The sequence below is a fragment of the Equus caballus genome, chromosome 17 (assembly GCF_041296265.1).
Source record: "Equus caballus isolate H_3958 breed thoroughbred chromosome 17, TB-T2T, whole genome shotgun sequence".
NCBI lineage: Eukaryota > Metazoa > Chordata > Mammalia > Perissodactyla > Equidae > Equus > Equus caballus.
In genome coordinates, this window is record NC_091700.1 from 43,377,384 (window position 1) to 43,398,806 (window position 21,423).

Sequence of the window (21,423 nt, forward strand, 5' to 3'; positions counted from 1 at the left end):
CTCTGGCTTCAGGCTTGGACCCGACAAGCCCTCGCTGGGCCAGCAGATGGCGCCCGCTCCCGCAGTGCACCTCCAGGCGCACGGGGGGCGCTCTGGCCCGGCCTCTCCTCCCCTGCCTCGGTGGCCCCTCCTTCCGCCTCCCAAACCCGCCTCTCCTCGCCAGCGCGCAGCTGCGCTGGCGCCGGCTGCCAGCCGGTAGGAAGCATGGCGGCGTCTTCGAGTGGCGAGAAGGAAAAGGAGCGGCCGGGAGGCGGCTCGGCTGCGGCGGGCGGGAACAGCACGCGAGAGCGGCTGCTATCCGCGCTGGAAGATCTGGAGGTCTTGTCGAGGTAATGCTGTCGGCCCGGGGGCTGGGCCGGGAGGACTGACCTGGGACCGCCGGCCCTGCGTTGGCGCTGGTCCGGTGGGGACGGCCGCGCTCGGGAGACGGTGGCGTTCGGTCCCAAAGACAGTGCCCGAGGGTCTGCGACCTTCCGGGACTCCGAGATGGCGTTTTTCTCCTTCGAGGACGTTTCAGTAATGACAGTGACGCCGGAACTTCAAGACTGTCAGAACCGGAGCGGATCTTAGAGGTTGCCTGGTGTGAGTCTTTTCGTCCACGACACTCGCCAGACATTTAAGGAACACCCCCTGGGGGCCGAGCGCTGGGAGACGGTCGGTAGTGAGGGGGACTGGATGCCGACTTGGAGGAGCCGGTGCAGGGGGGAGAGACAGAGGTGTCAACAGTGGCTGCGGCGCGGAGCCTGTTTTTATCAGAGGCGTGCGCTGCGGGCTCCGGGAGCCCGGGGACCAGGCGCCTGTCCCGGTTGTACTTGGGGCGGGCTTCCTGGAGGAAGGACTGCACGGGAGGAATGAGTTCATCAGACTCCCTAGGCGGCAGGTGGTTGGAACAGCATGTGCAAGGGCCTGGAAACATGAGCACCCACTGCTGGGTGGTGGAATTGCAAGTTTGGGATGGCTGGAGTGAGGCGTGTGTGGCAGGGGTACATGTCATTCTCCTTATTCTGTCATCTTTCATGGCAGTCTGTCAAGTTGGAGCCTTCCCTTAACGCCTTCACATTCAGTTGGATGTTAAAATTGCTTTGCTTCTTTTAAAATGTTGCTCATATTTGACCTCTCGTTCCCATCTGCATTCTCATAACTTTTATTAATGCAGCCTCAACAGTTTTACTAGCACTAATGCTTCTGCACTTTATACTTCCATATTGTCCAAGAGCAGAGCTATCTTTTTTCTTTTTGCTTTTGCTGAGGAAGATTAGCCCTGAGCTAACATTTGTGCCAGTCTTCCTCCACTTTATTTGTGGGTCACTGCCACAGCATGGCTGACAGTGGTGTATGTTCGCCAGGGATCCTAACCTGTGAACCCTGGCCACCCCTCCGAACGTAACCAGTATGCCATGGGGCAACCCCAGAGCCATCTTTTTAAAAGGCATCTTGTGTCACTTTTCTGCTTTAAAATCTTTGGTAGGTTCCCATTACTCAATGAAATTAAGTCCAAACTCTTTAGCTTAGTGTGCGATAAGGCCTTTCTGCATCTCCTCTTAATCCATCCTATTATCCCCATTTGCTGCCACACCCCTCCTCCCTCCCAGACCCTTCCTGCCAGCCTGTGTGAATGCTCCTCATTCTAAAGCCAGCTGTACTTCCTCATCTTCAGTGCCATTTCCACTCCACCTTCAACTTGATGAATCATTCATTCATCCTTCAGTATCCAGCTCAAATGTTACCTGTTCTGTAGCCACATTCTTTGACAGCTTTAGAATAAATGTTACATATTGTATTCCCTGACCTTCTAATAATTTATTACCATTTATTTATCTTTGCTGTGAATTTAGTCCTTGCTATAGCAGGCATTACTTACCAGATTACTACGTTAGCACAATAGTAAATGACATAATAAAAACCTAAAAACGCACGGACAGCAGAAGGTAAGTAGTTTTATGTGTGTAAACCACTGTTTAGATGGTATTAGTCTCAAATACTGCCTGACAATAAATAGGGCCCATGGAATTTTCAGCCAGCCAGCAGCCAACACTCAAAGGCACAAGGTGCCTGTCTTTGTGTGTTGCCGCTGTGTACATGTTTACGCAGGTTAATGCAAGTGGTGCTTTGTTTCCTTCTTTGTCTTTGTTGGCTTTGTAGTTTGTGGTGGAGAACTTGTCTGTATCTTTAATTAATCCTATCCAATGAATACCAGCATGATTTTTTAGTAAAAAGACCCCAGCAAGACAGTGTTCGTGGTATGAATTTTGCAGCTAAATTATTCGTGTCTCTGCTCTGTGTGACATGACTCTTTGGGACGGCTAATTGAAGCTTCATTTAGTTCACGGTGAGTTCTTATTCTTTGTTAGCTGTTAACAAAGCTGTAACATTTTTGGTTTGTCTGTTTTTGCTGAGTAACCCTAGTATATCTTTCATATCACCAAGTTCAGGAGTTGTGTTTCTGAGCCTACTCATCCAGGGTAATGGTCTTTGAGAATTTCTTTTGACATTAGTGCAGCCATCCATCTTGAGATCTTGCCTCTGGATCTTTTGGCTCCTGGATTGTGTGTCTGAGCTGTGTTTTCCTGATGCTGTTGGTACCTGTAGGAGTACATACACTTGCTATCCATGTACTGTTCACTTGAGATAGCATAATTAAGTAATCTCAGCAGTTATGTTAAATTTGAAACTAAATTGAAATTCTCTTGTATCTACATTTGACCAATTTATGCCTCTCCATATTTGATTCTTTCCTTGATTACCAAGTATAGCATTTTCTGTCTGATGAAATGTATTTACCTACTAAAGTAGTGGTGAATCATTTAAATTTTCCTCGAGAACCTCAATGGTTCTGAAACTCTCTCCTTCAGCCTTCCAGTTGTACGCGATCAGTTGAGGTACTGAGTTCTCTTTTACTTCCTCTAAAACAAGCACGGTTCTTCTGTTGCCCTCTCTCCGAGAGTTCCAAAAAGACTGATTTCTCATTAATTTGTAGTCCCCCTCACTAAATCTGTTGACAAATTGGTGATAGGCTGCTTCCTTCTTGAGGTACTCTGCAGCGTGTGGTAACAGCCCTTGTCTTAGAAGTTCATTTTTCTTTTTCTCTGGTTTTCTCATGACTTATCTGCCACATTTTATTTATTTTATTTGTTCATCTCTAAAGACTATATGACAGTAGGTAAGTGAAATTTATCTCTGTTACCATCCTGGGGATAGTTGGTGGTAGTGGAAGAGGTGTCACTTTGTGGTTTGTCACTTAAGACTCATTGGAACTTTTCCACAAAATGAGGCTGCTCCAGTGAGTGGCTTTCACAAAAGTCCCCTTTTGTGCCCAAACATGGCTACATATACTGGTTCTGGGATCTGTGAAGTTTGGTGTTATCCTCTAAATGGAATTTTTCTCTTGTTTGCATTTTGTATGAACAATGAAAAGAAAAACTCCTCACTAATGTAATCTCTTGACTTTAGAAAATAGTGGGTTTGCAATTTGGGATGTATTTTTTACTGTTACCTGAGTGTATGGCCTTTCAGTGTATTTATTACTTTGTAAAATGTGATAGAATGAGGTAGTCTTTGGAGGAATTTTAAAAATAGAAACATACAGATAGATTGTACTCTACAGAACTCATTGTTCTACAGAAGCGATGTTGATAGGGGTCTGGAGGCTTCCACACCAGCCTGTTAATTCTGTTTGCCTATCATTTACCTGAAGTGTAGTACCACTAATAACATAGGATTAACCCCTATGTAAGTTATATTTCTATGGGGGAATGTAGATGGACTCTAATTTGCTGTGCCAGGAATACAGCTGCTGCTTCTGTGGCATGACAGGGCTCTCTCTCCCACACCCGTAACCAGAGAGTGGGCGCTGGGGTTCTGTCAGGGTTTTCACTCTGTCCTAGACTGTTACAGGACAGCACTGAGTCTCACAGACTGCTCCCTCCCTGTTCTCTGGTGCCTAAGGCAAGCCTTTGTAAGGTTTCCTGTGGATTTATAGTCCCAGATTTGCAAGAAAGGCAGAAAAATGCTCATTTCACATCTCCCTCCATACTCCCAGTCCCTCACTACCATCCCTTCCCCGCAGAAACCAGCTTTTATTTAGACCAGAGATTCTCAACTGTCTATAGCTCATCTCTGGGGTACTGAAAAAGGTTGATATAACATGCTATTTTCATAAAATGTCTAATCCATCAGCAAGTCCTGTCAGCGCTACTGCCAAAGTAGATCCTAAATCTTTCCATGTTTCTCCCATTTCCATGGCTCAATCCTAGTGGCTAGGAGCTAGTCAGAGCAGCGTCATCTTTTGCCTGGAACGCTGTGGAAACCACCTGACTTGATCCTCCTTCTAGCCCTCTAACAGTCTGTCCTCCAGATCGCTCAGCAGTTATTTAAGAACATAAACCAGGTCATGTCACTTCCCTGTGTAAAGTGGTCCAGAGGCTTCTCATTGCACTTCGAATGAAATACTAATCCTTTATCGTGACCTGCAAGGCCCTATGCCATCTGGCCTCCCTTCCCTCCCCTTGTCCTCACTTTGTGTCCTGCTCCCCAGTGCCTGCTGCTTTCTGGCCACACTTCCTCAAACCCATCCTTGGGCCCCTGAACTAGCTCTATTTTTTTACTGAGTGTTCTTCCCAGATCCCTTGGCTAGCTTCTCTCATTTAATTCATGTCCTACCTCAAAGATACTCCCTTAGAGAGGCCTTCCCTGACTGCCTCACTGACACTCTCTAATATAACACTCTGCTTTATTTTCTTTCTAACCCTTATCACTCTGGTTTTATTTATGTATTTTCTTGGTTATTCTTGTCTCCTCTATTAGAATTTAAGTGCCATTGTTCATTTTTACAGCCCCAGAATCTAGAAAGTGCCTCACTTATAATAGGCACTCAGAAAATACTTGATGAATGAGGGAATGAAGACTTTCCATTCCCATATCCACTTTTTTCATTAATTAGCTAATTCATACATAATGGTATGGGGAAGTAGTAGTGAGGAAGGTTGGGTCCACTTGGCGCCATCCAGAAAAATAGTATGAAGCTAGCAGGGAGGAAGGTGGAAAAATGAAGGTAGAAATAGCCTGGCAGCCAGGGAGAAGGTGCAAACACTGGGGCTAACTAGTAGTGTCAGGTAGCTAATTGTGGGGCCGTCCCCTCCTGCATAATTTCTGGAAAGTCCCATCTATCAACAAGTTGGAAACTAATATATACCTATTACCTGCTATACATTTTTTCCTGATATTTATGCCAATTTTCTTATAGGAAAATTGGCATATCTAGTAAATGAGCATTCTAGAAAGATAGAATTTTATTATGCCTAAGAATCCCTCTTAATTGACACCTGTTTGGTTAATTTAAAAATTCAATTAAAGTAGAAAATCATTCTTCCATTCCTTAATTGTTTTATTCTACCTTAAGACATACAAACTTAGATTTTCACTAATCTTTTCCTATAAGATGGGTGTCAGGGAACTTTTTCTGTAAAGGGCCAGATGGTAATTATTTTTAGTTTTTGCAGTCCCTAAGTTCCCTGCTGCATCTACTCAGCTCTGCTGTTGTGGGGGGAAAGACAGTATGTAAATGAAGGGACGAAGCTATCTTCCAAGAAAACCTTATTTACAAAAACCGCAGATGTGCTTTATTTGGCCTGCAGACCCCAAATGTAGGAGTTTTTCTTGCGTAAACTACCTATAATGCGTTGTCTACAGTTTGGTTTCTTTAAAGTAAAATGAAAACTTAGATGCTGCTCAAGCAGTGGGGGCAGACTCTTGCTGGGTTTTTATGACTTTCCCTGGGTTTTTCACAGTTGTCTGTTGAGTCTTTCCAATTATTCAGCTTAGGTTTTACAGAAACACCTCTTTCTATTCATGATATTTCATTGGTATTTATGTAATGGATATTAATTTCTATAATTATAGTAGTAAGTAAAACTTCCCTAGTGGGTCTGATAACAAGCACAGCTGAGGCCTAGAGAGAGTGCAGTGCAGCCAGTGAGAGCTGAAGTCCAGGGTCATGGTGGGCTGGGGACCGGAGCTGTGAGTCCTCGGTGTGCTGTGGGTGTCTGAATCCAGCCGGCCAGTCAATGAGAGATCAGTTAAGAAAGCCTCAATTGTATTTATTTTGCAAAGGTTTTTAATTTTTTGTTTTTCTTTTTTAGAGAACTTATAGAAATGCTGGCAATTTCAAGGAACCAAAAGTTGTTACAGGCTGGAGAGGAAAACCAGGTAACTGGTTTCTTTTTTAATTAAAAACGAAAAACCCCCATCATTTCTGTAATTTTCCTCTTAATATATTTACTTTGTGTGAGAACAGGAAGATCGAATCCTATTAAATTATTAATTGCAACTTTTAAATTGATATTTTCTTTCCATCATTTACATAAGATAATAATACAGTATTTTTATTTTAGCAGTATTTTATTATTTTCTCTTATAGTTCTAGTTACACATTTATTTATTTTTGTCTTTTGAATTAACCAACAAAGTCTTGTTAAATGGAGATTAGAACATTATTTGGAATCAGAAAAGTCAGTGCTGTCATAAACTAGCCCTTTATTGTGGGCTTGGTTCCCCTAATTCAACTTAAAAATGAGTGGACATGAAATAAGCCGGATAGTGAAAGACAATCTCTCTATGACTCCACTCATATGTGGAAGTTAAACATGTAGACAAAGAGAACAGATTAGTGGTTACCAGGGGAAAGAGGGGGTAGGGGGTGGGCACAAAGGAGGAAGGGGTTTACCTACAACATGACTGACAAACAGTAATGTACAACTGAAATCTCACAAGGTTGTAAACTATCATAATCTCAATAAAAAGTTAAAAAAAAAAGAAATGAGTGGACATAAAAGAGCGTACAATGTTAATAGAGGTTGTTTTGTGGGTTTGAGTTTACAAGTTGTTTTTCTTTTCTTTATGCCTTTCTGTGCTTTCTGATTTTCTACAGGGGACAGATTTTTCTTTTTCTGAAAAAGTTTTTAAAGAGGTTAAGAGGGTAAATTTTATATTATGTGGGTTTTTTTTTTACCACAATTAAAAACATTTTTTTAGAAGAGAAAGCAGATGGGAAGGATTAACCTTTTTAACGATGTGAGACAGAAGAGGAGACAGTCTTAATAGACCTCTTCTCCCTCCACCCCGTCTGTAGCTAAGTTTATCTAATATGTGTTTTGAGGGCAGAGAAATTTGATGAACTCACAATAGAGAAGTGACAAAGAACTTATTTTCTTCAGGGATTAATCTGCTCAGGAGAGAGGGAATCAGATAAGGCTACAAGTTGAAAAAAATGCTAATTTTGGAGATATTAGGGTTGTTTTTTGTTTATTTTGTTTTTAGAAAAAGAAAGAGCCTACAGAGAAATGTGTTAATAGAAGAATCCCAGCCTCAGATATTTTATTAATAAATACCTGTAGGGGGCCAGCCCCGTGGCTAAGTGGTTGGGTTCATGCACTCCGCTTTGGTGGCCCAGGGTTTCCCCGGTTCAGATCCTGGGCGTGGACATGGCACCGCTCATCAGGCCACGCTGAGGCGGCGTCCCACATAGCACAACAGAGGCACTCACAACGAGAATATACAACTATGTACTGGGGAGCTTTGGGGAGAAGAAGGGAAAAAAAAAAGATTGGCAACAGATGTTAGCTCAGGGCCAATCTAAATAAATAAATATCTACCTAATTAAATAGGAATGTTTAACAAATGAGCAAAACGTGAAATGCAAGGTTTGACTTTATTGCCTAGACACTTACTAACTGCTTGCTATGAGCCAGGCACACAGATTATTCAGTAGGCCATAACTAAGACCTGCGTAATCAGCACTAACCTTTCTTATACTTTTTCAGCACTAGCAATTCTGTCTTTAAAATAACAGTATTTTATCACATAAGGTTGTTGTGAGGATTTATGATATAATGCAGTTAAGTACACACAGGAAGAGCTCGATAAAGGCTAGTTATCGTCGTCGCCACCCCACTAGATTTACACCTTGTACTTAGTGTGTGAATTTCTGTATAATTTTCATGGAAACTTAAATATTAGTGGGATATGCCCATTTGAAAGTTTTCTAGCCACCATTTTGTTTGAATATTCATATTTTCGTGTATGTAGAACTTTGGAGTTAGAAGGGACCTTAATGGTCTTCCATGTAACCTCCTGTGAGATTGAGCTCCAGGGTGGATAAGTGAGCTAGAGGTTACTGGATGAGTGGAACTAGAACCGAGACTGCAGTTGAATACTTTTTCTCTACTCAACAATAAAACCTAAAAAGAATCGTTACTACTCTCTGGTACTATACAGAATAGGTCAAACTGTGTAAACTTCTTAAAAGCTGTCATGGAGGGGCCAGCCCCGTGGCCGAGTGGTTAAGTTCGCACGCTCCACTTCGGCGGCCCAGGGTTTCACCAGTTCAGATCCTGGACACGGACATGGCACCACTCATCAGGCCATTTGAGGCAGCATCCCACATAGCACAACCGGGGGGACTTACAACTAGAATATACAGCTATGTACTGGGGGGCTATGGAGAGAAGAAGAAGAAAGGGAAAAAAAAGATTGGGAACAGATGTTAGCTCACATGCCAATCTTTAAAAAAAAAAGTCATGGCACTAATGTGTACTCTACTCACTTTGGTTAATAACTTTTTAAATATAGCTTTTATAAAAATGGAAAAGTAACCTTCTCCTCCTGTGACTTGAGAAGAATGGGAATTACAGGTCCTTTAAATAGAATATACTTTTACAGAAAAAGCTTTCTGTTATTTAAAACAAATACTCTTAGTACCTGGATGGAAGATGCAGCTGTCTTTTGTCTATTGAATCAGGAGAAGTTGTGTAAAAATCAGAGGAACTCAAGATCAAAGGAACTTGAAGAGGCATGTCTATACTTTTAAACAAATTTTTATTAATAGTTTTAAAATTGATTTTGAATTTTGATGCCATTTTCTTTCTGAAGTAGTATTCCCTACTTAGCACATTCCAGTAAGGGTATTTAGGTAAGATTGCATCTTAATTGTGCAGTGAGGTGGTGACAACAACCAGCCTTTATTGAGCTCTTCCTGTCTGTACTTACTGTGTATTATATCATAAATCCTCACAACAGCCTTATGTGATAAGGTGCTGTTATTATATCCCTAGTAAGTGAAGGACTAGAGATTTGAACCCAGACTTTCTATTTTATGCTTTTTAACCTTCACAGTTTTTGCCACATTAGCATACCACCAATTTATTTACTATTTTTTGAAGTTGCTCCTTTTTAAACCATCTTCATCCTAAAGCAATATTGTGCATGAAATCACAGGTTTAATGTGAGTTATATTTTTTCTAAAACATATTAGCACAAATGTGTAAAAGTTTTTTTAAGCATTTGTATAAATATTTATCATAAAAGATAGTATTTCTTAGATCAGTTCAGTTCTGAGACACGTAATGAAGCATTTACTGTAATTGTATTTATCAAGTTTCCTTACATTATAGTTTTATTTTATTCATTTATTTGCTATCATAGTTGGTTACATACAATTTTGTGGCTTTTGAAAAAACTGCATTTTGTTATAATAAAATGTCGTTGCATGCTGTGTAGTGCTTTAGGGTTTTTTTTTTTGTTTTAATTTTTTTCTGGTGTAATTGAGATATAATTGACACATAACATTGTATTAGTTTAAGATGTACAACATAATGATTTGATATACGTGTATATTGTGAAACGATTACCACAGTAAGTTTAGTTAGCATCCATCAGCTCACAAAGTTACAAATTTCTTTTTCTTGTGTTAAGAACTTTTAAGATAATGGCAAGGAAAGTAGCACCTTTTCATGTACCTGTTGACAATTTGTGTGTCATTGGAAAATGTCTATTCAGTTCCTCTGCACATATTTTAAGGACTTTTTTAAGTTGCTAAGATTTATTCTCTTAGCAACTTTCAAATATGCAATACAGCATGGTTAACTATAGTCACCATGCTGTACATTACATCCTCAGAACTTATTTGTCTTAGAACTAGGAGTTTGTATCTTTCGGTCACTTTCACCCATTTTGCCCACCCCACTCCACCCCCTACTCCTCTCACCCTCCACCTCTGGCAGCCACCAACTTGATCTCTTTTTCTATGAGTTTGGCTTTTTTAGATTTCACATATAAGTGAGATCATGCAGTATTTGTCTTTCTCTGACTGACTTATTTCACTTAGAATAATGCCCTCAGGGTTCATCCATATTGTCACAAATGGCAAGATTTCCTTCTCTTTTATGGCTGAATAATATTCCATTGCATGTATGTATGTATACTTATATATGTACATGTATGTAATATGTATGTCAAACATATTTTCTTTACCCATTCAGCCATTGATAGACACTTAGGTTGCTTCCATGTCTTGGCTATTGGCAGTAACGCTGCAATGAACATGGGGGTCTAGATGTCTTTTTGAGATAGTGATTTTATTTCCTTCAGATAAATACCCAGAAGTGGAATTGCTGGATCATATGGTAGTTCTATTTTTAATTTTTAAAGTAACCTCCATACTGTCTTCCAGAGGTGGTTGCACCAATTTATATTCCCACCAACAGTGCACAAGGGTTACCTTTTCTCCACATCCTCACTGACATTGTTCTCTCTTGTCTTTTTGATAGCCATTCTAACAGGTGTGAGGTGGTATCCAATGGTGGTTTTGATTTGCATTTCCCTGATGATTAGTGGTGTTGAGCATTTTCTCATGTACCTTTGACCATTTATATGTCTTTGGAAAAATGTCTTTCCTCTGCTCATTTTTAAGTTGGATTGTTTTGTAAAAGTTTTTTTAAGTTCTTGGTGCCAACTAAAGTCATCTCAATTACCAAGTTGTGGGGGAACCTCTATTACATTATATTTTTAAAGATAAACTTTAAAATTTTATCTTCCCTGGGAAATGAATGAACCTACACATTTTGGCATATTGCTAGTTCTGAAAGACTTGTTTTGTTTTGTATGAAAGAACAGCCTATAAGTAGAAAAAGTAGAAAATCTTGATAGTATTCTGTTTTCCAAAATAATCATAGGCTATATTTATTCTTAACAGTGATTGGAAATAATACTTTAAATGTGTTAAAATTTTGTAGCTTAGCCAATTGACATGTGGATTCTTTGTTTCATTGGAATGTAGCTTTTCAATATGCTGTTATTATCTGCTTTATTCGACTATTATCTGACAGGTCCTGGAGTTGTTAATTCACAGAGATGGAGAATTTCAAGAACTAATGAAATTGGCACTTAATCAGGGAAAAATCCATCATGAAATGCAAGTTTTAGAAAAAGAAGTAGAGAAAAGAGACAGTGATATTCAGCAACTACAAAAACAGCTAAAGGAAGCAGAACAAATACTGGTAAGTTAACAGGCTGGTTCTTAAGGTAAAAAGAATATTGTTTAATCTGTTTCTGAAAATTAAATCTATTATCAGTACAGATCTTCCTCCACTTATGATGGGGTTACCTCCCAACAAACCTAGCAGAAGTTGGAAAAAAATGACGGGATTACATCCTGGTAAACCCATCATAAGTTGAAAATATTAAGTTGAAAATGTGTTTAATGCACCTAACCTGCCAAACCTCATAGCTTAGCCTCGCCTACCTTAAACATGCTCAGAACACTTACACTAGGCTACACTTGGGCAAAGTCATAACACAAAGCCTATTTTATCATAAAGTATGGAGTATCTCATGTAATTTATTGAATACTGTACTGAAAAGGAAAAACAGAATGGTTGAATGGGTGCAGAACAGTTGTAAGCGTATCAACTGTGTACCCTCATGAGCTTGTGGCTGGCCGGGAGCTGCAGCCCCCTCCACTGCTCAGCATCACGAGAGAGGGTTGTACCACCACCTATTGCTAGCCTCGGGAAAGAGCAAAATTCAGATTTTGAATTTCAGTTTTTACTGAGTGTATATTGCTTTCCCACCATTGTTAAGTCGAAAAATCATAAGTCAAAGCATTGTAAACTGGGGACAGTCTATTTTGAAGTGGCAGAAAACTTTCCAAATCTAAAAGGGACAACTTGTCATTTTGGTTAAATGAAAAGCCATTGTCCTTCCCTTTTTTAGTTACGGTTTTCAAACTGTCTGCTTTACTTTTGAACCATATTTTTATTAATTTAAAGATTTCACAGGATTGAATTAATAGAAATAGGAAGTTTTACCTTTTTCCTGTCCTGATATAAGTTTTCAGTTATTAATAGTCTAAATCTTTACTTCAATTTAAAAAATATTTTTGAATCAATACAAATATGTACCAATTTTATAAATTGATTAAAATTTACATTATTTTGTTCAGCCTTCCATCCTAAACTAAGTGAGATTGTGATATATGGCAAGGACTCTAGTTATTCCTTTCTTGTTCTTGGCTGCTGTTTCAAAGAGGCAATTTATTGGCTATTATTTGCCCAGTTATTTCACTGAACAGTAACTAATGTAATTGTTATATGGTGGCATTGCAGAAACAACGGAGTTTGATTGTCATATGGACCAGACATTGCTGGCATCCTTATCCCTAATGAATCTCTTCAGAAATGTGTCCACATGGGCTCCATTAACTAGAAGCCTGAGTGGTTCAGGGTAACTTAACCACTCCGACTGAAGAAATGACCCCAAGTAAAAGCTTTTCAAAAATATATAATAAAATATATTTTCTATTAGTAAAATAATACTTGCTTATCAAAAGATATTCAGAAAATACAGAAAAGTAGAAAGAAGAGGGAAAAATTGTCCTTAGTCCCACTGCTCAAAGATTGTCGCTATTTATGCTTTGGTGTATTTCCTTTCAGTCTTAGATGTATTCATTTTTTACTTTGTTGTAATTAGCAGGACACTAACTAACTTTGTTACTATTTATTAAAACTTAAGCGTTTTTCCTATAATTATATCATCTTTGTTTAGTTTTCCAGCTTTCTATTATAAATAATGTTTTGATGAATATCCTTGCACAAAAGCTTTTTTTCTTCTGCATTTTGGATTTTATTCTTTAGATTTCCAAAAATGTAATCATTGAGTTAAAAACAGTGACCACAGGACTATAAAAAGACTGAAATTTATGTTTTACATAATAGCAACTAACATTTATTGAGCACTTGTGCACCAGCCCCTGTGTTCTGCACTTTACATGTATTATCCCAATCTTCTTAACAATCGTATGAGGTCAATACCATTATTCCATTTCACAGATGAAGAAGCCAAGATTTTAAATGAAGAACTACCTTGCCCAAGGAGGGTAAAAAGTAGATAGATGGAATTTAAACCTAGATTTCTCTGGCTCCATACTCTTAACCACTGTTTTATAGTTGAGGCTGCGTATACTGGGTTAACTTCATTTTCCCCTTCAGTGTTCCTTTGCAGGGGGATGGGGGCAGTTATAGCAGTCATTACAACAGTCACTGGGCATGGAGTAATGGTCATGTATAAATGAAGAAGACTGTCAACCCAGAATCTATCTTGTAAAGTAGAAAAAGATTTTATCCTTCACTAGATGCAGGAATAGGATGCTTTGGGAGTGGTCCGTGGTCTGGATCTCTTCTGCATGTTTATTATAGAAGACATAAAGAAAAAGTCTTAGTAAAGAATTGAATTTATACTTTGTTTCTAACTAATTTGTGAATGGAGACTGATTCATGAATATAATATTTCTTTCTTTCATTAACTATGACTGATGTAAGTGACACCCAAGGGGTGTTTCAGAACATGATAAATAAATTGTGGGGATTTCCAAATTTTGCATATTGTTCCTATGGGATAAATGGTTTTGTGAATTAAGCCCAAATCTGTGCTTGTTATAGTTAAGAATAAACCCTATTTCTTTTTTTTAATGTTGTTTAAATTAGGCAACAGCTGTTTACCAAGCAAAAGAAAAACTCAAATCGATAGAAAAAGCAAGAAAAGGTTAGTACTGTGGGAATACTGAATGACTGTCTGAAAAATCAAAGTTTTGGTTTCAAGAAACTGGTGAGAGTGTTATTGGTAACCATTTGCTGCTGTTGGGAAGGTTGTAACACATTTTCATTGTGAAGTGCCTGCTGTGTTCTAGCACTGTGCTGGGTATTGTTAGGGAGGTATCACATCCTTCTTCAGGTCATGAGAAGTAATAATATGAAGCAAGTTACAGCGCTTGTACTCGAATGTGCCATTAAGACAGTGAGTTTATAAAATTGTTGGGAGAAGGGAAGAGAACTATAGGCTGGAAGCAAGTGGGATTTGAGTTGGATCTTGAAAAATAGGACAGAATCAAAGAGAAGGTCCATTGAACAGCTGGAAAGGGACTAGAATGTGAGGTCAGAACTAGCTGTGGCTTTGGGACATATGCCCCTTTAGTGGTGCAGAAGCCCGGCACACCTTCTTGGCCCATCCTGCTTCTCTCTTTAAAAGGCTTCCATTTTGGACCTTTTAGTTTGCATACTAAAACTAAACTCAGAATTATAACAAAAACTTTGTTTACTTGCTTTTAACGATTTGTAGATATGGTTTACATTCAGTCATCTCTGACTTGTCTAATTTTCCTCTTCTTTTCCTGTTTCAGATAACTACTGTTAATGTTTGTTTGGTGGGTGTCCTTCCAGATTTTTTTTAGCTCTGTAGTACATATATAACAAGAACAATACAAATACATATATGTATATGTCTTCTAAAATAAAAACCAGGGGCCGGCCTGGTGGCACAGCAGTTAAGTTCGCACATTCCACTTCTCGGTGGCCCGGGTTTCGCCAGTTCAGATCCCAGGTGCAGACATGGCACTGCTTGGCACGCCATGCTGTGGTAGGCATCCCATGTATAAAGTAGAGGAAGATGGGCACAGATGTTAGCTCAGGGCCAGTCTTCCTCAGCAAAAAAAGAGGAGGACTGGCAGTAGTTAGCTCAGGGCTTATCTTCCTCAAAAATAAATAAATAAATAAATAAATAAAAACCAGGTCATGTTATACATATTGTTTAGCAGCTTACTTTTTTTCACCTAATGAATATATTGTGGACATCTTTCTCCTTAGGGCTACTTATAGCCTTGGGGTCACATTGAGTGAACAGTTGAATGGTGTCGTGTGAACCACTGCTCGGATTTAATAGCTTGATGTCATTGGGAGATGAAGCAATCTGTTCTGTTCTATTTGTGTTCACTGTTGCTTTCAGGAAGAGTATTTAATGGTAGTTAATAACTGAGATTATTGAACATTATCACATTAGTGTCCCAAATTTGATACCTTAACTGTGACAGCTGATTTTTCTGAATGTCTTGTTCTTTGGTTTGGAAATATATGTGATTTAAGTTTGACCATATACATATTATTGGGTATATTAGGGAAGGCAGGTAACTCAGATTATCTTAATTTCAGATAATTTTAAGTTAAGTATGATGTATGCCTTTATAAACTTAAATGTTTATTAGACTAAAATGTTACACTCTCCTCTTGACTCTCAGGTGCTATCTCCTCTGAAGAAATTATTAAGTATGCACATAGGATTAGCGCAAGTAATGCTGTGTGTGCCCCACTGACGTGGGTTCCAGGTAAAAATACTTCTCTTTTTACATATATGTGGTTTTGAAAATTCTTAGGTGACTGTACACAAAAATAGAAAAAACGATTTAAATAGAGAATGTATTTATCCTTAGAAACATCTGCTACATATTTCATATCTTTAATGTCCTATAAATAATAATATAGGCCATGGGTTTTATCACTTTGATTTTCTACAAAGCTGCTGCCACTAAAGACTGTGTTTCTTTCCTTTTTAAAAAATAATAATTTTAAAAGTACAAAATAATATGTGATGATTCTAAAGCTGTAGATTTATATGCCTGTAAAACCCAGGCTGGCCAGAAGTCAACTTTTTAGCCCCATTAGGATTTCCCCAAGGGTTCCAGCCTGGGAAACAGACAATCCCAACCATTAGGCGATAAAGATGAAGCACTGACCACCCAGCAGCAAACACACAGGACTGGAAAGATCTGGAGTAATTAAACAGCAGAAAGAGTAACAAGCTGCAGCATATGTTGATAGTGCGTAAAGCATTTGTAAGACAGAGACCTGAGCAAGAGCAGCAATCTGGGAGCAGTGGGAGACAGTTATCTCAACTTCAGTGACTCCTGATGGTGGTCTTTGATCATACTGAAAACACTAAGGGTAACTACAGTTTTGGGAGTAAGTAACCTGGAGTTGGTAAGAAATATTACCAAAAAGTTGGTCCAGACCTGGCCAAGTTTTCATCAACCCAAAACTAAATAGTATGCTTTCATGATTGGAAATGAACATTATTGGCTCCTGAAAACTCCACTGGAGAGTTACAGGAATTGGTCTTTAAATGACAAGATCAAAGAGGTTGGTTAGAAAAAGCTTTTAATTTAGACAATCTTTCCAATAAGCATTCTAGTCTTGTCTGTTTTATAAAAAAGTATGTATGATCTCTTCTCCCTCAGAGTATGTATTCTCCCTCAGAGTATATATCATTGTTATTTTCTTACTAGAAAATACAGGTAAGTTAGAAGAATCAAGATTGTTAGAATTTTCTTAATTTGTCATTTGGAAAGTTTGCTAAGATGGCAGACTTCTCTCATTTGTTTTCTTACGAGAATAGTCTATTATTGTGAAGATTCAGAGAAGAAATAAAAATGCCTGTATTTTTTTTCCTCCCTCAATCCCCCCAGTACATAGTTGTATATTTTTTAGTTGTGGGTCCTTCCAGTTGTGGCATGTGGGACGCCACCTCAACATGGCCTAATGAGTGGTGCCATGTCCACGCCCAGGATCCGAACCCTGGGCCGCCGAAGCGGAGCATGTGAACTTAACCACTCGGCCACGGGGCTGGCCCCAAATGCCTCTATTTTAAAATTTAATATATTATGCTCTGAATAACAGTTGATAAGATGACCTTCATATTCCAAAAGTGAAAATGTAGCTTGAGTTTTTCAAAGTGAAACAAGGAAAATCAATACTTCAGAGAAGGTATTAATGTTCATTTTGTATATGATTGAATTAAAAGCAGTCTTTATATTTTAGGGGACCCAAGGAGACCATACCCAACTGATTTAGAGATGAGAAGTGGATTATTGGGTCAAATGAACAATCCTTCCACTAATGGTGTGAATGGTCATTTACCAGGGGACGCTCTTGCAGCAGGCAGATTGCCAGGTAATGTTCATTAGAAGGATGCTTTCCAGTAGACCAAGCTGTTTTGGACGTGATGATGGAATTTTGAGGGTCTAGACCCAACTAATTTAAGTAAGCCAGGTTCTCTGCTCCCTACTTACTCTAGTTTAAAGACTGTTCTAGACGGAGGTTATGAAATTAGAATAAACTGACTTCTCTCTCTTATTTGTTAACATGCCATTTTCGGGCATTATTAGGCCTCTCTTATTATTAAGCTCTCAACATAACTTTTTTAAAATTGTGAAACATAGTGTGTATAGGCAGAATAAGAAAAACATCACTTTTAAAAAATACGAAGTACACACTCCTGGAAAACCCCCAGATTAACAAAATAAATAAGAAAGCTGTTTATGGGCTTTTTAATAACTAAATAAAACAGCCCTGTGAAGCCCAGTTAATTTTGAGCTCCAGCCCCCTCAAGATTTACATGTAGGTTTTTGCCATTCTTACATTTATTTATGTTCCCCATCTTTTATCTTTTGTAGGTGACTTGTTTTGATTTGGTAGAACATTTAAAAAGTAAAAAAAGGCATAAAAAAGGAAAAACATTACCCTTTTTTGAGCAATCACAATATTTTACCTATTTCATTTTTTCCCCTATTTGTTTTACATTGTTAAAAACATGCTCTAGGTAATCTTTTTTCCTTAACATTTTATTGTAAGGATGTTCCTGTGTTATTAAAAATGCTTTGTAAGCATCATTTTTGTAACTGTCTAAAGTACAAACTGGGAACTCGCTGTGTATTGGTTTCCCTGGATATCTCCTCATTTTTCTCATTGTGATTGTGCCCTGTCATATGCCAGTCATGGTCCAGTCAGGAGGCAGAAACCACACCAGCAATATGAACAAGGAAAACTGAAGGAATTATTAACTAGTAACAAGATACTAACTACTAAAGAGAACTGGTTTTTTTTTAAATACAGTAATAACAGATATGGGGAGCAGCTACTGCATCTGTGACCAAGGCAGAGTACCCAGGGAAGGGATCGCCTGAGAAGAGGCTCCCCCCACCCCCATCCCAAGGCCGATGTTCATAGCATGGTGCCCTTGGTGGAGAGGGAGTAGCTGTGGCCCATTGTGTGGGAGAGATGTTAGATGAGGTGTGACAGGCCAGAGCTGGCAAGCAGGAAATTATCCACTAGGGTCCCGGGGAGATTTGCTGGGAAGGCACCTTTGGGGTAATGGTGCAACTTACTGGGAAACCACCCTCTGGGATGCCCCTGAAACTTGCCAGGGGATGAGCACTGCTTGAAATCCTGCACACCAGCCAGGCACCACAGCAGTCAGAAGGAAAACACTGCCTCCAGGAAGAGAAGCCTGTTCCTGCTGTGGAGTCCCTCCAGTGCCCTCTACTGACAAAGCTTAACAGTATGGCTGCTGGCAAAGATAAGGTTTTCAGGGTCCAAGGAAGGGTGGATTTGAAGCTTAAGAGGCTTCAATCTTGTAATACTGAGTATACCATATATTAGCTGTTTATAATATACAGAGTAATATGACCTAGTTATATTATATGTACACGTAATATATATAGAGAGAGGAAACATCTGATTTGTAACTAAATGTTTTGCAAAAGAAATATTGCATCAACTGACTATATGAATAGTTACTTACAGGAAAGTGTGTTTTTTAAAAAATGAAACACAGGTTCTAGTTACTAAAACATCATGCTTGTCCTTAATAAATTTGATCTTCTTCACTTTGGCCAAATGTGTATTTTGATTTCTAGCCTTAAAACAATATTTACTTCAGATTATTTGCATGAAGGGAAGAGTACTTAAGAAGTAAATGAATTACTAGTAGAACAGTTCTTATATGTGCTTCTTTCCTTTCTCCAGATGTCCTTGCTCCACAGTATCCATGGCAGTCAAATGAGATGTCGATGAACATGTTACCACCCAATCACAGTAATGACTTTCTGTTGGAACCTCCAGGGCACAATAAAGAAAATGAAGATGACGTAGAGGTTATGTCAACAGACTCCTCGAGCAGTAGCAGTGACTCTGATTAAAAAAACATATAAGATAAAAAGCATACAGAATTGAGTACTGTAGAATTCTGTTTCTTAAACGATGGCAAACCTCTGAAAATAGCCAGGTAATATTGGCTATAGTGGAATTGTGCAGCCCATTAAAATCACAGTGGACTTTCTTTTTAAAGCCAAAAATCATGGTTTCAGTTCTAAACCACTAGGTGAATATGTAAAGAAAAATCAAAATTTACTGTTGGAAAAAAAGATTATTCAGTTTGGTGCCATCTCACCCTGTTCTTGTCCAGTTGTGTTGGATTTGTACGTAGTTCTGGAAGTAAGATTGGAGGGAAATGACCATGTACATATCACTAATAGGCCTCCTGGAATTATTTAGAAAAGCATTACAAAAAGGCAGCGGCTCACTGAATGTACGTCATATCTCAAAATAACAAAAACCCTCATTTGAAAGTGAAGGCTGTTAACTTCTGTCATAGAAACAGGAGAAATTGTCTCAATTTGTACTATTTGTAATTATTGTAATTTTTGTAAATAAAGTCACTTTTGTTTGTACTCTCTGTGCCTTTATTTTTTTGTTTAAATATACCTTCAGTGTTGGCAGGAAATTTCTGTAATCCAGTTGCATTTTACATGTACTTAGGTAGAATTCTGGAGTGTGAATGAACGTGGTGTAATGCACACATCTGAATTAGTAATCACAACTGGCAGGTTTCTCAAAGACCCAAACTACCATTCTTCTTAGGAGAAATAAAATGAAGTAGTTTTTTAAAAAAATTGAAAAAACTTACCATAGTAGTGTCTGATCTTAAGGAAAACTGTATGAAAGCTTTTAGAATGGAAAACACTGTCTCTTACCTTCACCATCCCTCTTCCTGCAGTTCTCAGAAGGAATCACTTTTAACCACTTTGAGCTTCTGGTGGTTAACCTCCACATTTACATAATATGCTTATACAGCTACATTTTGATTTATCAGTTTTAGACAATGTTGTACCTTTTACATTTTTTTTTTTCTGATTGCAAAAGTAATACAGCATCTATTGTGGAATGTTAGCAAATATAGTAAAGCACAAAGGAGAAAATAAAATTAGCATTCTACCCAGAGATCATATTAATTAACATTTTGGTGTAGATTCATCTTTTTAAAAAATCCACATATATATGTTAAAAAAAAGGAGAAAATGTGTATTTCCTGAGATGCTGCTGTATTTTTTTGGATGTGATTTAATGTGTCTGATCCCGGTCAGGAGTCATCATCTGAACATCTTTTTTTTTTTGAATTGCTGTAACAGTGGTTTATAACATTTAAATTCCAGGTGTACATTGTTATGTATTTTGATTTCTGTGTAGATTACATCCTGTTGACCACTCAAAGAGTAATTACAATCCGTCACCACACATGTGTGCCTAATCACCCCTTTCACCTTCCTCCCTTACCCTCTGATAATATCCAATCTCTATGTGTTTGTCATTTTTATCTTGTATTTAGGAGTGAGATCATACGGTATTTGACTTTCTTCCTCTGACTTATTTCACTTAGCATAATACCCTCAAGGTCCATCCAGGTTGTCTCAAATGTCCGGATTTCATCATTTCTTATGGCGGAGTAGTAGTCCATTGTGTACATGTACCACATCTTTATCCACTCGTCCCTTGATGGGCACCTAGGTTGCCTCCAAGTCTTGGCTATTGTGAATAGTGCTGTGGTGACCATAGGGGTGCATATATCTTTATGCATTTGTGTTTTCAGGTTCTTTGGATAAACACCCAGCAGTGGAATAGCTGGATCATGTGGTAGATCTAGTTTTAATTTTTTGAGGAACCTCCATACTGTTTTCCACAGTGGCTGCACCAGTTTGCACTCCCACCAGCCGTGTACAAGGGTTCCCTTCTCTCCGCATCCTCTCCAACACTTGTTTCCTGTCCTGTTAATTATAGCCATTCTAATGGGCGTGAGGTGATATCTCATTGTAGTTTTTATCTGCATTTCCCTGATAGTGATGTTGAACAACTCTTCATGTGCCTGTTGCCCATCTGTATATCTTCTTTGGGAAAAAGTCTGTTCAGATTTCTTGCCCATTTTTTAATTGGGTTGTTGGTTTTTTTGTTGTTGAGATGTGTGAGTTCTTTATATATTTTGGATATGAACCCCTTATCAGATACATGGTTTGCAAATATCTTCTCTCAGTTGTTAGGTTGTCTTTTTGTCTTGTTGATGGTTTCCTTTGCTGTGCAGAAGCTTTTTAGTTTGGTGTAGTCTCATTTGTTTATTTTTTCTATTGTCTCCCTTGCTCACTCAGACATGGTACTTGAA

At 38.7% G+C, this 21,423-nt stretch overlaps 1 protein-coding gene across 2 annotated transcripts; it reads left to right on the plus strand.

Moving 5' to 3' along the window:
• The first annotated feature begins 112 nt into the window (after positions 1–112).
• Positions 113–19,663, plus strand: MED4 (mediator complex subunit 4). 2 transcript variants are annotated; one of them, XM_001489904.6, is made up of 7 exons: positions 113–329; positions 6,138–6,204; positions 11,160–11,330; positions 13,815–13,872; positions 15,398–15,484; positions 16,974–17,105; positions 18,960–19,663. In XM_001489904.6, exons 1-7 carry the CDS (start codon positions 205–207, stop codon positions 19,130–19,132), a joined length of 813 nt encoding a protein of 270 aa, XP_001489954.1. In that variant the 5' UTR covers positions 113–204; the 3' UTR covers positions 19,133–19,663. The 2 variants fall into 2 exon arrangements, with proteins under 2 accessions (XP_001489954.1, XP_005601281.1); XM_005601224.4 differs by having other exon boundaries at positions 169–2,329.
• Positions 19,664–21,423: the final 1,760 nt, after the last annotated feature.

Bases quoted from the DNA above. Each gene is read 5' to 3' on its own strand.
- MED4 (XM_001489904.6), top strand. From the start codon at position 205: ATGGCGGCGTCTTCGAGTGGCGAGAAGGAAAAGGAGCGGCCGGGAGGC. The intron at 13,873-15,397 runs GTTAGTACTGTG...CTTGACTCTCAG, and splicing joins GATAGAAAAAGCAAGAAAAG to GTGCTATCTCCTCTGAAGAA. The intron at 17,106-18,959 runs GTAATGTTCATT...TCCTTTCTCCAG, and splicing joins TGCAGCAGGCAGATTGCCAG to ATGTCCTTGCTCCACAGTAT.